General features: G+C 40.4%; 1 protein-coding gene across 4 annotated transcripts in view; it reads left to right on the forward strand.

Annotated features, from left to right (window-relative positions):
- GDA (guanine deaminase) overlaps positions 1 to 22948 on the forward strand; it is a 295068-nt gene that overhangs the window by 253669 nt on the left and 18451 nt on the right. For all 4 annotated transcript variants that reach the window (XM_062208407.1, XM_062208409.1, XM_062208410.1 and 1 more), the window contains 5 exons: positions 6043 to 6070; positions 8093 to 8200; positions 10033 to 10140; positions 12015 to 12112; positions 16993 to 17060. In XM_062208407.1, coding sequence (XP_062064391.1) covers positions 6043 to 6070; positions 8093 to 8200; positions 10033 to 10140; positions 12015 to 12112; positions 16993 to 17060 — 410 coding nt within the window. The remainder of the gene's footprint in view (positions 1 to 6042; positions 6071 to 8092; positions 8201 to 10032; positions 10141 to 12014; positions 12113 to 16992; positions 17061 to 22948) is intronic.

The following is a 22948-nucleotide window of genomic DNA, read 5'->3' on the forward strand; positions in this document are numbered from 1 at the left end:
TTGGGAAAGGTATGTAGTGATTCACCATTCTATTTAATGAAATGGGTCCAATAGTCTACAGTAAAATTGCTCAGTTGTTAATCATAATGATTTACAAAGAGCATTTCTCTGCAGTGCACATTTGATGCCCATTGAAATCTCCATGAGTATCTTGTCTTCTGTAAGGAAACTGAATCTGACATAGGCTAAGCGACTTGCTTATGGTCATGCAGCTCTTAAGTGATGGAGCCAGGACTGAAAACCAGGCTCTGTGACTTTAAATCCAGAGTTCTTTCTACCATGGCATAGAGCCCACCTCATGTTTAATGGGGAGCAAGAGAAAGAAACAGTGTGCAAAAATGTTTGCTGTGATACACACACACACACACACACACATATATATATATATATATATCTTAAAATGTGGTAAAAGTGAGGAGTCAGCTATAAAATAAAATATTTTACAAAAAAACCTGAAATAATGAATTATACAGATTTATGAAAGAATCTCACTTAAAAAAAGATTTTTTAAAATAGTGGAGGATTAGCATTGTGGCATAGCAGGTAAAGCTGGTAAACCATCCCATATGGGTGCCAGTTGAGACCCTGCTGTTCCACTTCTGATCCAGCTCTCTGCTGTGGCCTGAAAAAATAGTGGAAGATGGCCCATGTCCTTATGCTACCGGGGAATGGCAGGGTTCTTGTCTTCGCACAAGAAAGAATTCAGGCATGAGACAGAGAGTAGTGGAAAGTAAAATAGCAAGGTTTATTAGGGTAGGGACATCCGTAAGATGAGATTTGGTGGTTGTTTACAGCCTTTGACTCTTCTGTTGAAGAACAGTGTTTTCTTCTTCATACTGTTTGTTGAACACTTTTACTTAGTGTAGGGTTAACTTTATGACTATTAAGTAAACTGAAAATAAATCTATGTAAAAATTAAGAGTGGGAATGTGAGAGGGAGGAAGAAGAAGGGTTGGAGCATGGTGGGGAGGGAGGGTACCTCTCCAGACAGAACCTGAGAGAAAGTGCCTGGTCTACATTTGGGGTGGGGGGACATTAAGGAGATGGGTCTTTGTCTTCTCACATCTCCTTCTCCTGAAACAAAAGACTTTTTGGATGTAAATACGAAAAATTCCTATCTGAGTTTTCCCCTGAAGTTATCAGACAGGAGGAAGCCTGGCTGGGCTGCCCTGGGTTAGAGGAAGGATGAGCAGGACCCCCTGGAGGCAGGATCTGGAGCAGGATATTGAAATACAGATATATTGAAATGCAGATACTAGGTTGCACCTGGAAGATTATCAGGCAGAAGGGACAGGGACCCCCACCTGGCAGGCTATCAGGCAGGAGGGGCAGGGCATGATGTAGATAAGGTTATTGGGATGACCTTGAGATGCATATTCTGGACATAGCCCTTTGTCACACACACAGAAGCTCATATCTGACTTCCTACCTAACACTTGGACCCCTGTTCCCACGTGGGAGACCTGGCTCCAGGCTTGGGATGGGCTCAGCTCTGGCCATTGTGGCCATTTAGGGAGTGAACCAATGGATGGAAGACCTCTCTCTCTGCCTCTTCCTCTCTGTAGCTCTGTTTTTCTTTCTTTCTTTTTTTTTTTTTTAAGATTTATTTATTTATTTGAAAGAGTTACACAGAGAGAGGAGAGGTAGAAAGAGAGAGGGAGAGGTCTCCCATCTGATGGTTCACTCCCCCAATGGGCTGCAATGGGTGGAGCTGTGCTGATCCCAAGCCAGGAGCCAAGAGCTTCTTCCAGGTCTCCCATGCAGGTGCAGGGGCCCAAGGACTTGGGCCATCTTCTACTGCTTTCCCAGGCCATAGCAGAGAGCTGGATTGGAAGAGGAGCAGCCGGGACTAGAACCGGCACCCATATGGGATGTGGCGCTTCAAGCCAGGGCGTTAACCCGCTGTACCCCAGCGCTGGCCCCTGTAGCTCTGTTTTTCAAATAAATAAATAACTCTTTAAAGAAAAATAGCAAATAGTATGTACTCTCTCAGAACAAAACTTGGAGAAGAGTGAAAAGGAAAAATGTTCTCTGAAATTAAACCACTGGAAGTTCCTAGGATAGGAATTTTACTCGATACCTAAGGTGTTTGTTCAAGGTGGTATATGTCTCCATTACTAGTATTTTGTACTACTGTGGCAAGAAAAAAGTTGTTCTAGATAATCTAGATTGTTTATAACATGCTCACATAGAGAACATGAGTGCACCCTCTCCAAAAACGTGGCCTGAAAGGGCAGCTTCCCGAGGTGAGGTGCAGACAGACAGGAGGAAAGGCCCTGGCTTCTTTCCTGGCCTTGGTTCCATGTCTGTGTACTCCCAGAGCATGGGGCCATCACATAGGTTCTGAGGATTTCTGTGGTGATGTAGAAGCTAGTGAGTGGCCCTGCCCTGCCGCTGCTGCCAGATGTAGAGCAGGGTTCAGCAGAGGCTGCTGATTGCCTGCTCTGGGGAGATGGCCACCCCAAAAAGTGGGGTGCTGATGCAGACAGAATGATAAAACATAGGTGTGGACTGGGCGGATACAACACAGACCCATGTGCAGACTTGCAGCTGAATATTCATACCAGCTTACACACAGAAGCCATATGTGAAGCAAGGTCACTGTGCCCCAGTATCAATCCCAGGGGAGGACTCTAAACACCTCACCAATACACGTCCCCCAGTGTCAGTCCACTTGCATGCACCCAGGGAGACAGAACACTCACATGACAAGTTACATGAAACAAGTTTATTCCTCAGAGATATGCAGCAAAGAGCAATGGAAGCCCAGGATTCTTGGTGAGCTGGTTCCTGTGGCTCAGCGAAGTTGTCCAGGACGGGCCAACTGTCATCTGTGCATGCCCCATGTCCTACGGCAGCCGACAGAAAGAACTCTGAACTTAGAGTACTAAACCCTGGCTCTGCCGCTGAAAAGCTGTGTGACTGTGAATAACTATTTAGCCTAATTCACATTCAGTGTTCTTATCATGAAAGACAGATGCCACTTGGACATGTCTATGAGGACTACTAGTGCACTGCGAAGAAATACTCTTTGTAAATCATTGGAGGTTAGCAACTGTTCGAGCAAATTCCACCTTGAGTTTCATTTCTAAAATGTTGCAGGATATCTATTCTGGGAGGAATGGAGCCCAGGCTGATCTGGCTAGTTCTTCCTTGTTTCAGGATGTTGCATTTCCAGTACATTCTACAGTTATTCTGAGAACTACAAGGGAAAAAGGGGAGATCTGGGTCACCAAGGGCATCTTGAAACATGTCTTGCATCAAACAGTACAAACAATTTAAATGTCCATCAACTGGTGAAAGGTTAAATACAATGTGATATACAATGGATTTAGCCCTAAAAAGAATGAAATACTGCTGTATGCTACCACATGGATGAACTTCACAAAAATTAAACTAAGAGTAAGCAACCAAACATGGAAGTCCTTGTACTGTACGATTCTATTTAACTGAGATGTATAGAAAAGAAAAATCCATAGAACAGACAGTTGAATTAGAGATAGCCTGGAGATAGTGGTGGGAATAGTTGTTAACTGTATATGTGCCCCAAATATGATCTGAGGAACGAAAACATTAAAAAGTGTATTGGGATAATGGTTGTGCAACACAGCAAATTTATTAAAATTAGCAAATTGTACACTTCAGAGAGATTAATTTTCTTGTTTGTAAATTATACTTCAATAAAATAGTTTTCAAAAAAAATAAGTCTGTGGGATGTATGTTCCTGTATATTTGTGTTTTCTAGCATACATCCCCTTTAGATAAGTGTTAAGTAGACAGTGGTTATGCTTTGAAAAGTTTGCAAGGAACTTTTTTTTTTTTAATGAACACTTTATCAAGTATAAATAGCTGTGGAGACACTTTCAAAGACTTCAACTACCTAGGATTTTCTCCTGTGGTATACTAGAGCTTCTTCTAGCCATCTTTCCTGTCCCCTAATATCATTTATTGCAGCTAAAAAAAAAAAAAAAAAAAAAGGATTGGGAGTGGGGCCAGTGTTGCAGCACAGCAGGTTAAGCTGCCACCTTTGATGCCGGCCTCCCCTAGCAGAGTGCCAGTTGGAGTCTCCTGGTTTCTCTGCTTCTAATCCAGCTCTCTGGTGATGCACCTGGGGAAGCAGTAGAAGATGGCCCAAGTGCTTAGGTCCTTGGCCCCCATGTGGGAGACCTGATGGCATTCCTGACTCCTGCCTTTGATCTGGCCCAGCCCTGGTTGTAATGGCCATTTTGGGAAGTGAACCATTGAATGAAAGGTCTTTCTCTCTCGCAAATAATTCTGTAAAATAATTGACTGAGAAGCTCAAGATGTATTAACACACTCTGGAGTCTCCCAGTGCTGTATAGTCAAAGTGAAAGATGAACTGATGCATTAAATCATGCTCTCCATTTGCCTAGTCACTGTGTGCATTTATCCAATTTGATGAAATTGATCTGTTCCTACAAAAAATTTTTGCATGGCATGCTATTTTTGTTTATCATTATAGTTTAATGCCTCCAAGAATTTGACACAGGTATCCTAGGATAAATCCTGTAAAATGAAGGATTCTTTTTTAAATTAAATGATTTTGCCCTCTCTCTGCATTATAGATAGGGCTTCTCTTGTAGATTGGATTTGCTTATCAGTATATGTGACCTATTCATTAAATTGCTTTTGCTTGGGTTGGGGTTCATAATATTATTTGATATCATGAGTATTCATTAGGTCATTTTTCATATAACATTGAAATATTCTGATCATTTAAGTACTTTTCTTACATTTTTACATGATTTATACAGAATACCTTGAGGATTTTGAGAGAGCAAGAGAAAGAGAGACAAAATTGCCATCTACTGGTTCACTTGTCAAGTGCTTACAATGGCCAGAATGAGCTAGGCTGAAGTCAGGAGCCTGGAACTAATCTAGGTCTCCCACATGGGTGATAGGAACCTAATTACTTGAGCCATCACCACTGCCTCCCAGGGTCTGCATTAGCAAGAAGCTGGACTCAGGAACCAGAGCTGGATATAGAACCCAGATACTCTGATGCGGGATGCGGTTGTTTTAACTGGCATTTTAACCACTAAGTTAAACACCCACCCCACACCTTCACAATTTAACAGGTACTTTAATGTATTATATTTAACATCGGAGAGATATAGGAGAAATAATTTAGATATAAATCTTTCACAAGACCAAACCTTTCCTGTTGCAAGGTTTTGAAGTCCAACTTTTTTCCCCCATCCCCAGTCCTCCTTTGTCTCCTCTGTAAGGGTTCGGAGAGTGAGAAGATGGTGGGGCTGCTGCACACTCATGAAGAGAAGGAAAGTACCCACCTTCCCGTTAGCATTAGGATATACCTGGCCTTTTTTTTTTTTTTTTTTTTTTTTTTGTGGTAATAGTTGTGGCAATAGTTCATTGCATTTTATTCCAAAAACAAAGGAATGCCAGAAAGCAGGAAACTATAGCTAGAAAGCCTTCCCAGTCAGGGCAGAAGTAGCCATTTCATGGGTTTCAGAGTTGTCACCAACCCCACAAGCAGAACTTCTAAGATCAACCATTTGCCCTTACTTACTCCTCTGCCTTACTCTAATACCCATCCCTCATAGGACTCTGCCTTTGAAAATAAATGGTGATGCCACATGAATGAGTAGCTTGCACTTTAGAATAATTAGAAGTAGAGAGGCCCATGGCTTCTAAATGCTTCCAGGTGCTTTAGGCTCCATGACTGTAATATCCACGGAGCATAACATATTGCAACATTCCCCTAAACACAGCTAGAGCTAGTAGAACAGCTTGATTGCTGTGGGAATACTTGTAAACAGCCCAACTGATGCTAGATGATAGCATGGCATTTCTCTGTGATTTTGCTCTCCATCTTTGGCTGCAAATGAGAAAGCAAAGTAATTACTACTTGTTAATCTTTAATTAGTGTTAGATGAAACATGTGCAGCTTAGAAATGTCTGCATGGAAATTAGGACATGTAAGGATCATGTTTCTACCCTTTGTAAACATTTATTAGAAATGCTTAAATTTCCTAACTCCCTTTTGTTTCTTTCTTACAGATTTGTGTCAGAGATGCTTCAAAGGAATGTAAGTATATCTGTTAAGAGCTTGCATTTGGATTGCATTTGGATTGGTTGTAGCATTCATTATTAAGTGTGATAGCAATTATTCTCTGTATACTGACTTATCTCATGTATGAAGAACTATTTTTCTAGAGCCTTAAATTGCTTTAAGAGTGGATCTATCAACTCAGCTTAGCAAGGTCATCCACTTTTTAGATTTTGAAATATTTAAATGACTAATAATTGTATATGTTAAAGGCATCCCATGTAATGATTTGATATATATATGTGTGTATATATATGTATATATGTGTGTGTGTGTATATATATATACACATGCATACATTGTTTCATGGTTATCAACATCAAACTAATTAACACATCCATCAGAACTCATACTATACATTAGACCCCAGAACTTGTGCATCTTATAACCGGCAATTTGCAGCTTTTGATCAACATCTCCTCATATAATCTAGCAGTCTCCCTTCTGGGCATGTAGCCAAGGAAATGAAATTGTTATCTTGATGAGATTCCTGCACCCCAATGTTCACTGCAGCACTAAAGCCAAGATGTGGAAATAAACTAAGTGCCCACCGGTGAATGAATGAATAAAGAAAATGCATGTATATACACACCAAGTGGGATATTATTCAGCCATAAAAAAGAAAATCCTGCCATTTGTAATAACTTGGCTGAATCTGGAGGACATTATGCTAAGTGAAATAAGCCAAACACAGAAGCACAAAAAGTATGTGATCTCACTTCTCTATGGAATCAAAAATACCAGACTTACAAAAACAGAGGTCAGGCATTTTTTGTTTCCCATTGCAATATGGTACAACTCTATACCTAGTCCTCTGTGTTTTATTTGGAACTCAGTTTGAAATCAGATATATGTAAATACGACATTTGTTTTACTTTTATTATTGCATGCACTTTCTTGGCCCCAAGACTCCTTGCCTGTAGGCAGCAAGAAACCTGAATTAAGTCACACAAGGTAAACTTGGTCCTAAATTCACTAAGTTTTCAGTTGATCTATGAAAATCAGTTATTGCCCAGTGTGGAGTCAGCGTTTTCAAGGTAGCTTTCCTCAGTGATTTTCCTCCCTCTCCACTAGGACCTTTTAAATCCCAAGACTGTCTCTGGGGCAAGGGGAGAAGTCTGCATGGATGTGGAGTCTGAAAGCTGTAGGACTGTTGGGTGGCTGCCTCACCCATGGCTCTGCTCCTTGAGCTGCTGCCCTGTGATCTGGTCTGAAACGCAGGCAGTGCCCAGCGCTGATATCCAGGCCAGTGACTGGCTGCCCTGGTCTACATTCGTACAGTTCATCAGAATCCCGCAGGCTCATGGCAAGGTCTTCCCGTTTGCAGTGCCCTTTTGGGGAACCCATGGGGGCAGTGCTCTTCCCTGCCTCCACCCCCAGCAGGCTGGACTGTGACTGCATTACATAATCTCTTAGAGTAGCATTGCTGACCCTTTCCCTCCCTTCTGAGGTCTGAACAAAAACACACTAAACCTCAGAAGTCTTTGCATCTCATGTGGGAAGACTTAGTGGAATTTTGTAGTTCCTTATGCTCACCACCCCTCCATGAGTCCTCCTCTCCTGCCTGGCTACCCACTGAAGGTGACACAGATCTGATTCTGCAATGACGTAATTCTCAGCCCGTGCCAGTACCTCCACGAGATGCAGAAAGGGGAGCAGGCCACCCCTCCCTTCTGACCGCCCCAGCATTCTCCTTTAAACTTCTCCTCTGCTTCCAAGTCTCTTCATATAGGCCGCTCAGTCTAGGCTTCATATAAGCTTTGATGTAGAGAGAGGAGTATCTGTCACTTGGGACTGCTTCTTTGGTGGAACTTAGTGTTGTAAGATATACTCTCCCTTATTCTCAGCTGTGAGCTGCTTCCATGAAATCCGGCATTTCTGCTGATTTTAGAATAGGGGTTGCCCCTCCAAACCATCCTGCTATGTGAAATGCATTTTGGGATATGCTACACATTCATGATATCCATAGTTTCATTATCAACTGTTTTTGGTTATCTCCAGTATCCTAGAGTGAAGCCCATAGTGACACCACGTTTTTCCCTTTCCTGCTCTGAGACTTTGTTGGTTGAACTTGGCAATATCGCTAAGACCCATGATTTGCACATTCAGGTGGGTATAATGCTTTGTTTGTGTCTGTATCTAGACCTACAATGTTTCTCTGTACCCTAAATCATAATCTCCAAGTCTTCTGCTGAGTAATGTCTAATTATTCTACTGAGATCTCTGACATGGTATTACAGGACTGGAAGGCCCTTAAAAATGTCACCTAATTCAGTTCTTCAGTTTTGCAGATTAAAAATCTGAAGTTCCTTTTACCTTCAATGTTCTCTGATCAATCTTTAAGAGATGAAGGCATCTTCATAAGTAATAATACTATTGACAGTTTATTTTTTTTAAGATTTATTTATTTATTTGAAAGTCAGAGTTACACAGAGAGGGGAAAGGCAGGGAGAGAGAGGTCTTCCATCTGATGGTTTACTCCCCAGATGACCGCTACGGCCGGAGCTGTGCCGATCCAAAGCCAGGAGCCAGGAGCCTCCTCCGGGTCTCCCACGTGGGTGCAGGGGCCCAAGGACTTGGGCCATCTTCCACTGCTTTCCCAGGCTATAGCAGAGAGCTTGATTGGAAGAGGAGCAGCCGGGACTAGAACCGGCACCCATATGGGATGCCGGCACTTCAGGCCAGGGCGTTAACCCGCTGCTCCACAACGCCGGCCCCAACAATTTATCTGTAGTATACACCTAATATATCTCTTTTCCCATTTCTCTTTAATTTATTACTTTCTTGGTACTTCATATCTTCATTCTGAGAGGAACCAGCTATTATTTGAAAAACAAAAAACTCTAATTTCCACCTTACAGGAATGCATTTAAAAGCCTCTTTGTTCTGAGTTTCTTAATTTAAAATTAGGAACAAAAAAGTACATCTTACTTTGTCATTAAATCGTTGCAATTTAGGAATAAAAAAATTTAAAGCTTACAGCTGGGTTAAAATTGGGAGCTCCCCTTCCCCCACCTAAGCTTAATTGCACAGTGTATTAAATTTCTCCTCCTAAGAGCTGGCTATCTTATATGAACAGGCAAGCTGAGACAAAAGCAACACATTGATTCTTCACTATGTTATAGAGGTGGTTTTTAAAGCTTAGGGCTCATTAACTATTCTAATACTCCTCATTATTATGTTTCCCCTTTGGTCTATGAAATTTGAATTCTCTCCTGGAGATCAAATTCAAAACTTAAAAAATGTTTGTACTTTGGAAATAGGATACTTTTGTCCCTCAAAAAATGAAATAAAAAATTAAAAATATATGAAAAATACAATAGAAAGCACACACAGCAAAATCAAGTCTACACTTGCGAGGCAGATAGGTGTGGATCTCTGTGTATTTACCCATATTTATCAACAGGAGATGAGTCATCTAGGCGTCCTTTCTCTTCCTGAGTGCATGCATTTCATCAGTGGTCTAGAATAGAGCTCATTGTTTCAGTGGATCACCTGTTTTTTAGAATATTACTGTTTTTTTTTTATTTATTTGTCTATGCATAAGAGTATTCTATCTTATGGAGAGAGAAAAATGGCATTGAAGTTCTTAGAAGTATTCTTTTGTTCATGCATTGTTTCCCATAATATATACTCATACCAATTGACTTGAAAAGTTTTTGTTTAGGCAAGGGATAAGTATGATTATTCTTAAGTGATACGCACACACACACACACACACCCCACACAATAGATGTGGGGGTGGGTGCTTAGTGTCCTAGTTAGGACACCACTGGGATGCTCGCTTCCCAATCAGAGTGGGTTGGAGTGTTTGCTCAGCTTCTGATTATGGCTTCCTGCTAATGCACACCTTGGGAAGTAGCAGACTATGGCTCAAGTACTTGGGTCTTTGCAACCATGTGGGACACCTGAATTGAGTTCCATTATTTCTTTTCTTGCAGAGCCACATCAGTGAAAATCGTGATGAAATTGAAGCTGTGAAAAATTTATACCCCAGTTATAAAAACTACACAGATGTGTATGATAAAAACAAACTTTTGACAAATAAGGTAAATTGTATATGATTATATAATCTATATAAAACAGGGCATATATACCTAATTTTTAAATTTCAGTAATAATCTTCAGATTCTATGACATTACATGCATTTCTCAAAGTAGAAAATAGCCCAGAGTGTGTGTGTCTTTGTGTGTGTGTATCCTCCCAGGGTAAGTGTGTGAGTGTGTGCATGTGTGTTTGTGTCAGTGTCCTTAGTACTGTACTTAAGTTTCATCCCAGTCACTAAGCCTGAAGGCTCCATTGAGGGCGGGAATGTCCTTCAGCCCAAGAACATTTTGACAGTACCATGTGAATGGGCATCCCCTTGAGTCAGCAGATACATTTCTAAGGATCCATTCTATAAGGAATGTGAGTAGAGCTGTTATTTACATAAGAAAAATACCATCCATAGGAAATTAGTTAAATTATACAGCATATACAATTAGAATTGTACCCAGCATTCACAAAGAATGAGGTGTAGCATGCTTACCAGAAGAGTGTGCAGTATTTTTTTAAGTGCACCCTATTTATTAGTGAATGTGACACTCAAAGACTATAAAGATTCATTTCCAAAGGATTTAAAAAACACAAAAGTCATTCAGAAAATTTAAACCATTATATCTAAGTTCTGAAGAAATGTATTTACATAATTATTTGTGCAGTATTGTTTAATGTGTGTGTATATATATGTATAGGGCATGCTCACTTAGGAAAAAGTATTCTGGAAAACACAAATTGAATATTGAAAATGACTCTTCCTAAGGGAGAAAGCAGAACTCTATTTTTATTCTGAATATGCTGAGAGTGCTGAAAGTGAATATGTATTACTTTTATAATTGATTAAAATTAATGTGAGTGAATAGAGACCTCATTACTATAATGTACCCTTTGCCCTTGGTCTTCAATGAAATGTACATAGTGCATGGAAAGTTCACTACAGCAAAAATTTCTTAGGGACTATGTGAATGGAAATATTAATGTAGCTGATTTGAAAGGTTAATACTCCGCATGAATCCTGTAAATGGTACATCGTAATTTTCATCTCTGTATACATATATTTCCATATAATTAATATATTAACCTTCAATTTGTGTGTTAATTTTATTTGTGCAAAAGTTGGGAAAGTTTTATTCCCAAAAGAGAAAGGTATTTAGATACAGGCTTTGTATTGAGGGAAAGGGTATTTATAAAGGGTAAAGTCTTATTCAAGAAAACCCAGAAATGTTATCAAGATTAAAAATTTAGCAGCCTTTCATATGCATGCAGTGCGTGCTCTATTGGATCAGCTTTACCTTCTGAACTAATGGTAATACAATCTTATACTTACTAATTTTCATGAAAATGTAAACTTGGATTTATTGTGTTGTATATGTCAAGACCATTGTTGCCTATTCTGTTAAAAGTAGGAGCAAGAATAAAGAACAACTCTTGACAGGTTCACTGTCATATCTTCCATGTATACTGAAAAGAGAAGCTTACTAGAAAATTGTAATTAGAATGAGAATAAGCACAACCCCACCAAGAGGTCACCATGCAGATTCAGAAAAGAAAGTAAACTTGACAGATTCACAAGATCTTCAAACTAAAAGGATATCCTATGCTGTAGAAATACCTACACTAAGCTTCATTATTTTATGGAGCAACAGAAAGAAGAAAAGCAAAATACACAAATTTATTGAGACTTTGGTAAAATGATGTTTTTAAAAGACTTTTCTGATATATAACTTGCACCCAGAAATCTTGTTCATACAGCTCACCATGAATGGTCTTGTAAAGATGGTGATAGCCAAGTCACACCTTTTATCTTTCTGGGATATCTCGTTGCAAATATGAGCTTAACTGTTTGTAAGTGGTAAACCCCATGTCGGATGCTCTTCTCTCTAGACAGTGATGGCGCATGGCTGCTACCTCTCTCCAGAGGAACTCAACACATTCAGCGAACGAGGAGCATCAATCTCACATTGTCCCAATTCTAATTTATCGTAAGTAGGCAATAATTGTTTGGTTGATTGTGAATGTTTTTTATTGCAGATTAACTGCCAGATACCTCTATTTTCAGAGGCATTTTTTCCAGGGTTTCTCTTTTATACTTATTAACACCAGAAGTGGCCGGTTTCCCTAGGTCGTTTTTCTTTTTTTTTTTTTTTTTTTTTAGTTTTTTTTTGACAGGCAGAGTGGACAATGAGAGAGAGAGAGAGACAGAGAGAAAGGTCTTCCTTTTTGCTGTTGGTTCACCCTCCAATGGCCACCGCGGCTGGCGCGCTGCGGCCGGTGCACCGCGCTGATCCGATGGCAGGAGCCAGGTGCTTCTCCTGGTCTCCCATGGGGTGCAGGGCCCAAGCACTTGGACCATCCTCCACTGCACTCCCTGGCCACAGCAGAGAGCTGGCCTGGAAGAGGGGCAACCAGGACAGAATCCGGCGCCCCGACCGGGACTAGAACCCGGTGTGCCGGCGCCGCAAGGTGGAGGATTAGCCTATTGAGCCACAGCGCCGGCCCCCTAGGTCCTTTTTCACCAAGAGAGTAATGAATTATAGTTCAAAGATATGAAATAGGGATAGTAAAGCAAAGCTTATTAAGGTACGTCCTGAGGGAGGAACAGGCTAGTCAAGAAACCACATAGCACACTTTCTTCCTCGTTTAAGGCTTTTAATCCCTAAGGTATAAGCAGTATTGACTGGTGACATGACCATGATGCCCATGATGGGCATTTTTGATTGATATCTGAGAGCAGCATATCTTTGGGCCCTCTGTGCATTTGGTTATAGGCTAGACACTTCTGTTTGGCTTAATTCTCATTATATCAGGATACTTCAGCCACACGTTAAACTGCAAAGTGAACAGTCTTGGGTGGGTCCTGGCAGAGAGCAAGGTCTTGGTTTCACACCCAAAAGAGGGTTTTGTGGTCCCTTCCTAGTCACCTATATCTAGTTGTCTGCCTGAAGGTTATTGATTGGAACTACATAGAATTTTGTGATGTCATGGAGAAAATAAAAGCATTTTAAAAAAAGACATTCTTTGCAGAGTATGTATTTGAAGAGCACCATATCCCCCCAAATCTGTGAGTTTGCACAAAATAAAGGACAATAAGAAATATACCAGAAAGGGTCTAAAACAAATAACATTCATAACTATGGACAAGGACTGAAAGAATGTTTGTGGCAGCCAGATGTTCCAGGAAGAAGGTACTGGCTCTTGTGATTGTGCTCTGGTGTTGGAAGGAAGTACAGTGCTGTTTTAGAAGCCAGTGCCCCATGACTTATCTCACACTGCTAGATCTGATGGGGTGCCAGCTCCCATAGGGGAGTCCTAATGTTATTTCCATGAATACAAAAGCTTTTAAATTTATGGTTCAGTTTTTAATTTATGGATCTATAATTGTATCAGATGAAAATTATGGCCTGTAATCTGTAGAAGACAAGCCCGTCAATATAACACATTGTATTTAATATCAGAAAATTCATAGATCCTATGGAGCCAGTCCCTGGATGCTAGGTTAAAAACCTGTGCTTACAGGCCGGCGCCGCGGCTCACTAGGCTAATCCTCCGCCTTGCGGCGCCGGCACACCGGGTTCTAGTCCCGGTCGGGGCACCGATCCTGTCCCGGTTGCCCCTCTTCCAGGCCAGCTCTCTGCTGTGGCCAGGGAAGGCAGTGGAGGATGGCCCAAGTGCTTGGGCCCTGCACCCCATGGGAGACCAGGAGAAGCACCTGGCTCCTGCCATCGGATCAGCGCGGTGCACCGGCCGCAGCGCGCCAGCCGCGGTGGCCATTGGAGGGTGAACCAACGGCAAAAAGGAAGACCTTTCTCTCTGTCTCTCTCTCTCACTGTCCACTCTGCCTGTCAAAAATTTAAAAAAAAAAAAAAACACCTGTGCTTACACAAGGCGTTATCTGGGAAGAAGTCACAGAAAGTATCTTAAGGGAAGCAAGACAAAGAAGGGGAGGAAATTAATTAAGACTCACGTGTTGCTACTGTGTGCTCCAGGAGTCCACCCCTTCTGAACAACTGAGGAAGCCAGTGTACAAGACAGACCTCAATGTTACCCTGCCCAAGGAACAAGGGGGCTGGGGTGGTTATACCCCAACACTCATCAGTTTGTAGTGGAGGCTGCTGGGGAAGCAGAAGCCCTGATTCCCTGGAACTTCTGGCCCTCCTCAAAGAAGGGCAGAGAAGGCTTGAGCAGCCTGTGGGCCCAAAGTCAGGGACTTGGCGATTCACAAAGTTGCATGTCAGCGGGAGCATGGGAAGGGCATCTAGAGCCACTGTGATGTATTTCTGGGTATTTTTAGAGTCCCCAGAAGCTCTGAGTTTTCAGATATAAAATGATCACACAGGACAGGGAATTCTGCCTACATATAGCTTAGCAATCCTAAGTATGTTCTACTTTATCCAAAGAGGACTTACTATCTCTTGGGTGAGTTGTACAGCATTCTCTAAATTAAAATCTAATCCAGGGAGCCAGTGCTGTGACACAGTGGGTAAAGCCGCTGCCTGCAGTGCCAGCATCACATATGGGTCCCTGCTGCTGCACTTTTCGATCCAGCTCTCTGCTATGGCCTGGGAAAGCAGTGGAAGATGGTCCAAGTCCTTGGGCCCCTACACCCACATGGGAGACCCGGAGGAAGCTCCTGGCTCCTGCCTTTGGTTCAGCACAGCTCCAGCCATTGCAGTCATCTGGAGAGTGAACTAGCAGATGGAAGACACCTCTCTCTCTCTCTCTCTCTTTCTCTCCGCCTCTCTGTAACTTTGCCTTTCAAATGAACAGATAAATCTTTTTAAAAAAATCTAATCCAGTTGCAAATTGAGGTTGGAAGTTAAATTTCTTTTTTTAAAAGATTTATTTATTTATTTATTTAAAAGACTGAGTTACAGAGAGGCAGAGAGAAAGAGAGAGAGGTCTTCCATCCACTCGTTCACTCCCCAGATGGCTGCAACAGCCAGAGCTACACTGATCCAAAGCCAGGAGCCAGGAGGTTCTTGGTTCTCCCACTTAAGTTCAGGGGCCCAAGAACTTGGGCCATCTTCTACTGCTTTCCCAGGCCATAGCACTGGAACCAGCACCCATATGGGATGATGGCACAGCAGGTGGCGGCTTTACTCACATCCTAGAAGTTAAATTTCTTACGAACACATATCTGTTAAAGTGGTCACTGCTTGTGTTTCTTGACTAGCATTCAGAGATTTACTGTTTGTGTATTGGGGTTTTGGAAATTATAGTTGTTTGTGTCTTGGAGCAAACCTCTTTGACCTTTGCATCTTCTTGGACTTCTAAAATCCAAGTTAGTTTTCCTTTGTCTTTTTAGACAGGCAGCACAGCCATCAAGCTTAGGGTCGTGAGATTTGGAATTCAGCCTAGGAGGCGTCTGTCCTGGTCACTGCTGGTCTCAGAAGCAGTCCTTGAACTGTCAGGTCCTAATCCACCAGCCTGCACCCGCTGTTCTAGGTGTACCCTCATCTTTGATTTTGCAAGTGTAGTCAAGGAAAGGAGTGATATCTTTCCTCGCCTATCACAAGAATCATGACCAGTCCTCTAGAACAAAAGATAGATTAATAAGAAAAAGGCATAATGAATTTATTTGATTAAAGTTTTACATGCAAGGGAGGCTTTAGAACAAAGACACAGAGAAAAGAGATATCTCCCTATTTGTATGCTGAGTTTCGATGAAGCTTGGACGACCATGTAGAAATGTAACTGGACAAAGGATGAAATCTATTGTTGATAGACTGAGTAAGGGCACCCTGTAAGGCCTTTCTGTCCTGAATTCTCTTGGCCTTTCCATGTAGCATTTGTACCCTCTGGGTATCCCTTCTGAAATGGGAGTCTTGGGCTTTCCTCTCAGACAAGTTAGGTCCCAGAATTTGTTTATGGCCAGCTCTAGGGAAGAAAGGCAGGGGGATATCAGTATATATCTTTGGGCTTTATGTCTTGCTTTGGTACCAATGAGGGGTTCTGATGTCTATGAGCTGCCTTGGGAAGAGAAATTCTAGTTTTTATGGCTTGCCTTGAGGTGCAGGGTTTAGGGCAAGGAGGAGGAATGGGAACAGGAATGGGAGGATATGCAGGTCAGAGAGACCTGCTTCTGAGCCCAAAGTGCCATACTTTTAGGATGATTTTTCTTAACACAAATCACTGGTCATTTAGGATAACAGATTATTCCAAATATGGAGGAAAGACAATGCTTTATAATTTCCACTTCCTAATACCAAAGGATGGATTGGTTTAAAAGCTGTTCAAGCCAAATAAGGCTCTTATGCAAATTGCAAGGTTTAATTGCTCATTTATTTTTCTATCCAAATGATACCATGCTTTCCCTTCTGGCTCCTGCTCCATTGTAGCCTCCTGAGACAAACGTGGGCCAAGGATTACAATTTTTATGATCAGTTTTATTCCCAAGTCTTGGATGGTCTGATTCGATGTTTGTGTTGGTATTGGAGCTGATGAGATAGGAAATATAATTTTCATTGTTACTAGTGCCCTTCTCTTTTAAAAAAAAAAAATTTTTAAAGTCAGAGTTACAGGGAGAAGGAAAGACAAAGAGAGATTTTCCGTTCACTGATTCAGTCCCCAGATAGCCACAGTGGCCACTGGTAGGTCAGGCCAAAGCCAGGAGCATCTTCCAGGTCCCCATGTGGCTGGCAGGAGCCCAAACACTTGGCCCATCTTCTGCTGCTTTTCCCCGGCCATTAGCAGGGAGATGGGTCAGAAGTGGAACAGCCAGGACACGAACTGGCATGCATATGGGATGCCAGTGTTGCAGGCTGCAGCATTACCTACTGTGCCACAACAGTGGCCCCGCTGGTGCCCTTCTTTTGATAGAAGCACATGGATCTCCTCATTCTGACATCTCCTTTCTCCACAGGCTCAGCAGTGGCTTTCTAAATGTGCTCGAAGTCCTGAAACATGAAGTGAAGATAGGGCTGGGAACAGGTCAGTGGTCCACCTTTTGGAATTCCTGCAAAGTTGTCAATGTGTGCATCCATTTCTTAATGTGACCCATGTGCAGGTTCTAGGCTTTTTTAGGAAACAGTTTTGTTACCTGGTAGTGAGTCTTCATTATAGGTAATAAACAAAATAGTGCTGTTGCAAGCAGTAAGAGATGATATGCAAAGGGAGAAGTGTTCATAGGACTAACCACCTGAAAGCCATGATCCCTTGTTAATGCTCATATGTTGGAAAAGATCATTCCTTCTAAACTGTAGGAGAGTTTGTTTTGAAAAAGCCCTTGATTGTTACTCCTTTTGTTTTATCCTTCCGGCTAGGTTTTAATGGTTTAGATTTGTACGTTTTCAGTAATTTTGTCATCAAAAATACTGTTTCAGAAAAGAATTATTTGACCTTGCCAAAGTGATCACAAATCAAATCTGTGCTAGCATCGAGAACTCTGAGAGATGCTAAGAAGTGGCTTTGCTTTCAGACAGTGTTTAGCCAAATGAGACTCTGCGATCCCATGGGCAGTTGATGTTTGCTAGGCTGAAGGACGTCCTAGGTGGCTGATGAATTAGTGTTGCCTCCTTTCTTCATGGTCCATTGTAACTGTCTTCCCTGGATGTGCGTGGCATTGCTCGCTTTGAAGCAAGTGTGAGTCAAATGTCCAGGCGTCTCCTGTGAGCCTTTCTTTTTATTACTGTGTGTGATGGAGCTGAATTTTTTTTTTTTTAATGGGCTTAGGTCATGAGAGCTTCTTTTCTGTTCTTGGTGCATTTGTCTTCCTGATATTTAAGAGCACTAGATGGTGTGTCTCCTGACACACACGACTTTGATAATTTTCTGAAATAACTCTCAGAATGTCACAATGACACATTTTATTCCAAAGTATAAATTATAAGAAATACAATAATATATATAATACTTTCATTAATGTTTTAAAAAGTTATGTTATGTTGGAGGGTTTTTACTCAGTTTTACATGAATCAAAGTGAGTAAGATTTTTGAAAATCTAATTTAAAATCTGGAATCATTGAGAATGTGGTAATATCTTGATACATCATAGGTGTTAAGGCAGGAAACCAGTTTCTTTTTTTTTTTTTCATTTATTAAACTTTCATTTAATGAATACAAATTTCCAAAGTACAGCTTATGGGTTACAATGGCTTCCCCCCTCCCATAACTTCCCTCCCACCCACAACCCTCCCCTTTCCCGCTCCCTCTCCCCTTCCATTCACATGAAGATTCATTTTCAATTCTCTTTATATACAGAAGATCAGTTTAGTATATATTAGGTAAAGATTTCAACAGTTTGCCCCCATATCGCAACACAAAATGAAAAAAATACTGTTGGAGTACTAGTTATAGCATTAAATAACAGTGTACAGCACATTAAAGACAGAGATCCTACATAATATTTTTTTTTAAAAATTAATTAATTTTCTATGCAATTTCCAATTTAACACCAGGGTTTTTTTTTTTTTTTTTTTTTTTCATTTCCAATTATCTTTATATACAGAAGGTCGATTCAGTATATAATTAGTAAAGATCTCATCAGTTTGTACCCACACAGAAACACAAAGTGTAAAAATACTGTTTCAGTACTAGTTATAGCATCACTGCACATTAGACAACACATTAAGGACAGATCCCACATGGGATGTAAGTACACAGTGACTCCTGTTGCTGACTTAACAATTTGACACTCCTGTTCATGGCGTCAGTAATCTCCCTAGGCTCTAGCCATGAGTTGCCAGGGCTATAGAAGCCTTTAGAGTTCGCTGACTTTGGTCATATTCCGATAGGGTCATAGTCAAAGTGGAAATTCTCTCCTCCCTTCAGAGAAAGGTACCTCCTTCTTTGATGGCCCCGTACTTTCCACTGGGATCTCACTAACAGAGATCTTTCATTTAGGTCTTCTTTTTTTTTTCTTTTCCATGGTATCTTGGCTTTCCATGCCTACAATACTCTCATGGGCTCTTCAGCCAGATCTGAATGCCTTAAGGGCTGATTCTGAGGCCAGAGTAGGAAACCAGTTTCTTTAGCTTTACAGAGAAGTGTTGCAGGATAAGAAAATAAAATGGACATACTGTAATCAGCTAATATGATAAATTTGACATTAAAAACTGGTTAATATTATTTTCAAATTTTCTAGGATTTTGGTCTCCATGGTTTAAATTCATTACATAATTTCCAATTCTTGATTTTGGATTATATAACACTCTCCTAAAGAAAAATCTCTAGCTATTACTCATTAATCGTAAGACCTTGAGAAAATCACTGAATTTTTTTTAAGGCTTCGTTTTCTGATTACTGCTATGACAATAACAGCAGCATTACAATAGTTAGCTTACAGGCTTGTGTTAAGAGAAAATACGTGCAAAGTGGTTAGTACAGTGCCTGGTACATAGTACCAGTTGATAAGATTGGCCTAAGAAGAAAAGAGCAAGATTGGTGTGTTGACTAAATGTTTGATCACATATGACATATAAGCGTATTAATTTATAGAATGCTCTTTCATTTTTTCTTTTTCTTTTTTTCTGTTTCTGTTTCATTTTTTATAGTTTTCAATATAGCAGCTGCCCTATGCCCTGCTATTCCCAAACATGACTTGTATTTATCAATTTTCCCTTCATTTGTGAACTTAAAATGAGTATTTAACCTCGTACTATGGATTCATAGCTGGTCCAAGAGCACTTTATTTTCCTTGTCTTCAACAAATGTGGGCAGATCTTGACCCACTCTGGTATGAAGTAGGAGAAACCCACATGAAACTTACCAAAAACATTGCAAAACAAAAGACAGAAAAATCAAAAAGAGTAGCAGTGTGAGCAAACATCTCAAATAATGTACTGTAGAATACAGAAGAAAGGTTCAGAACATTCCCATCATCCTTGGAGTACAAAAAGACATGGCACTATGGAGAGACCCAAAATTATGATGGAAATAGAAATTTTATAAATGAAAGAAAAAACTGAAAAAAAAAATCAGGGTAAAAGACATATAGACTCTTGTACACTGCTGGAAAGATAATAAATAATACAAGCATTGAAGAACTGTTATTTTTTTTTTTTTATTCTGAACTCTGTAGCTCAGTAAAATTTTCCTTTTGGAGGATATTGAAAATTAGTTTTCTTTTAAAAATTTTTATTGATACAAGGAGAAGCAGTTTCCTGTATTTCCTTTTTTTTTTTTTTTTTTTTTAACTTATTTGAAAGGCAGAGCTACAGAGAGAGGTAGAGGTAGAGACAGCAGTCTTCCATCCACTGGTTCACTCCCCAAGTGGCTGTAATGATCAGGGATGGGCCAGGCCGAAGCCAGAGCCAGGAGCTTTATCAGGGTCTCCCACATGGGTACAGGGCCCGAAGCACTTGAGCTGTCTTCCACTGCTTTCCCAGGCACACTGGCAAGGAGCTGGATTGGAAGTAGAGCAGCCAAAACTGGTGCCCATATGGGAAGCCAGCGTTGCAGGCAGTGGCTTAACCCATTACGTCATGACATGTTAACCCCTCATAGTACAGTTCTAAGATAACCATATTTCTCTCCTTCCCTCAATCTCTCTCTTTCCTTCCTTTCTTTTTTTTCTTTAAGTTTTATAAAAACATAAAAAATATAGATCTACATAGGACCCAACAATGCCATTCTTAGGTGTCTACCCTAAAGAAATGAACATATATGTTTGCCAAAGGAGTTGTACAAGAATATTTCTAGAGTTTTATTCATAATAGTCCCAAACTACTGGGGACCAATCCAAATAGTTGTCAGTAGGAGGATGTATAAGCAAACTGTTGTACATTCATATAATGGAATACTACTCAGCAATAGGAAGGGAAAAAGGAAGGAAGGAAGGGAGGGAGGGAGGGAGGGAGGGAGGGAGGAAAGGGGGTGGCACAGAGTGGAGGGAAGGGGGAAGGAAGGAAGAGAAAGAAAGAAAATACATTACTGATATATGCAAAATATGGATAAATCTCAAAAATTATTTTTCTAAGTTAAAAAAAATCTATGTGAAAAATGGCATGCTCTCTCTCATTTCATATGCCTGAAGCCTAAATAGTTAACTAAGTAGAAAGTAGATGATCAACTGGAAAAGGCCATGAGACAACTTGCTGAAGTGATGGAAAAGTTTGATATCCTGCTCTTTAGAGGTTGCTAAATCTATATATTATTGCTCATATTCATGAAACTGAATAAAGTTCTGTGCATTTTATGCTATCTTAATCATAATTTAAAAATGACAAATCATATAGGAAACTATAAGAAATAGAATTACTGTTGCAGAAAATCAAGTCAGTGACATGGAGAACAAAGTCGACCAAGTGTTTGCAGATGACCCATGGGGAGGGCAGAAAGCCTAGCACCAACCCAGAGGGCTCTCTGATGGAGGACCCAGAACACATGGAACAGAAACAGCAGTCTGAGCCCTGATGGACTGCTGAATTTAAGAGCTAACTGTAGAAACTGCTTTGCCTGCTCTCCACTAAATCGTGAACACGAATATGTTGTGGCAAAATATTTTAATTGGAAGAATTCCAAAAAGAAAAAAATACTTCCTAAAGCACATGGAGGAAAAGCCAATTATCAACAAAACAATTAAAAGCAAGTTTACTTTCAAATGTTTTTCTTATCCCACAAAATACCAAAAGGCAAGGAAGAATTTAGAGGCGATGTGGTTGTTAGTCAAGAATATTTTGTCTAGACAAATTTTCCTGCATGTGGGAAGTCAACAAAATTCTCAGATATACAAAGGCTGGGAAAATATTCTCCCTATGAAAAAATTACTTGAAAACCCACACCATCCAGTGAGCATTAAGGCAAAATGAAGAGCTATCATAGAGGGAAGTTATGGTTCAATAGGATGTCAGGAAAAGCTCAAATCAGTTAAAATCAAAATACAATCAAAGATTCCAAAGCAGTCTAAAAATGAAAGCCAAAGCCAAATTATAGACAGGATGTACCATGTTAAATGTTTTGTGTGTGTGTATTTTTTTTAACTGTCAGAATTACAACACAGAGCAGGAAGGTATTTTCCTTCAGGCTCGGAAGAGCCTCCTGGGATCTAAATACATGATACTTATTTTTGAGACTGAGTGTCAGAACCTTAACAAAAATCAGTAAGCTATAGTTTAAGTTGAAAGTTGAAAGAATAACAGAATTTGGAAAATGGGAGCAAAATCTCAATTCTTTGTCTCAGAAAAAAAGGAGACTTTGTATTTCATATTTATCTTTGCAATATGAAAATATTAAAGATGATTACTTGAACAATTTTAAGGTCAGGCTACCTCCTATGTAAAATATGAAAAGAACACACAAAGGAAACATAGCAAATAAGCAAAAACCAGTAATCTGAAGGGAAAATGTTTATATAAATGAGACTTGCACATTCATTAAACACAACATACATGGAGCCAATGTGTCTCACTTTTCCCTGACAGTTCCCTATCCTAACTTATTTGTTCCATGACACCAAAGCACAATTCTTTGATCCCCTGATAGATTCCAATCCAGTGATTCAATGTTTTCTCAAAAACCATTATTCTCTGCCTGATTTACCCATTTTAGAGGCCAGGGTACATCACTATAATCATTCCCTTGAAAACATCTTTGCTTTTCAAATCCTTCTCATTTTCCTTGCATTCGCTTTGCAAAAACCCAACCCTAGGTTATTTCCGTGATTCCCCATCTCAATGCCTGCAGCTGAACATCTGGAAGTAGCTGGAAGCCATCCTCCAGTGGGGGCTTCATTTTTTTAAGAAATCTTTTATTTAATGAATACAAATTTCATAAGTACAGCTTTAGGAATACAGTGGTTCTTCCCCCCATACCTGCCATCCCACCCCCACTCCCATCCCATCTCCTACTCCCTCTCCCATCTCATTCTTCATTAAGATTCA

Source organism: Lepus europaeus, chromosome 12 (genome assembly GCF_033115175.1).
Source record: "Lepus europaeus isolate LE1 chromosome 12, mLepTim1.pri, whole genome shotgun sequence".
Taxonomy (NCBI): domain Eukaryota; kingdom Metazoa; phylum Chordata; class Mammalia; order Lagomorpha; family Leporidae; genus Lepus; species Lepus europaeus.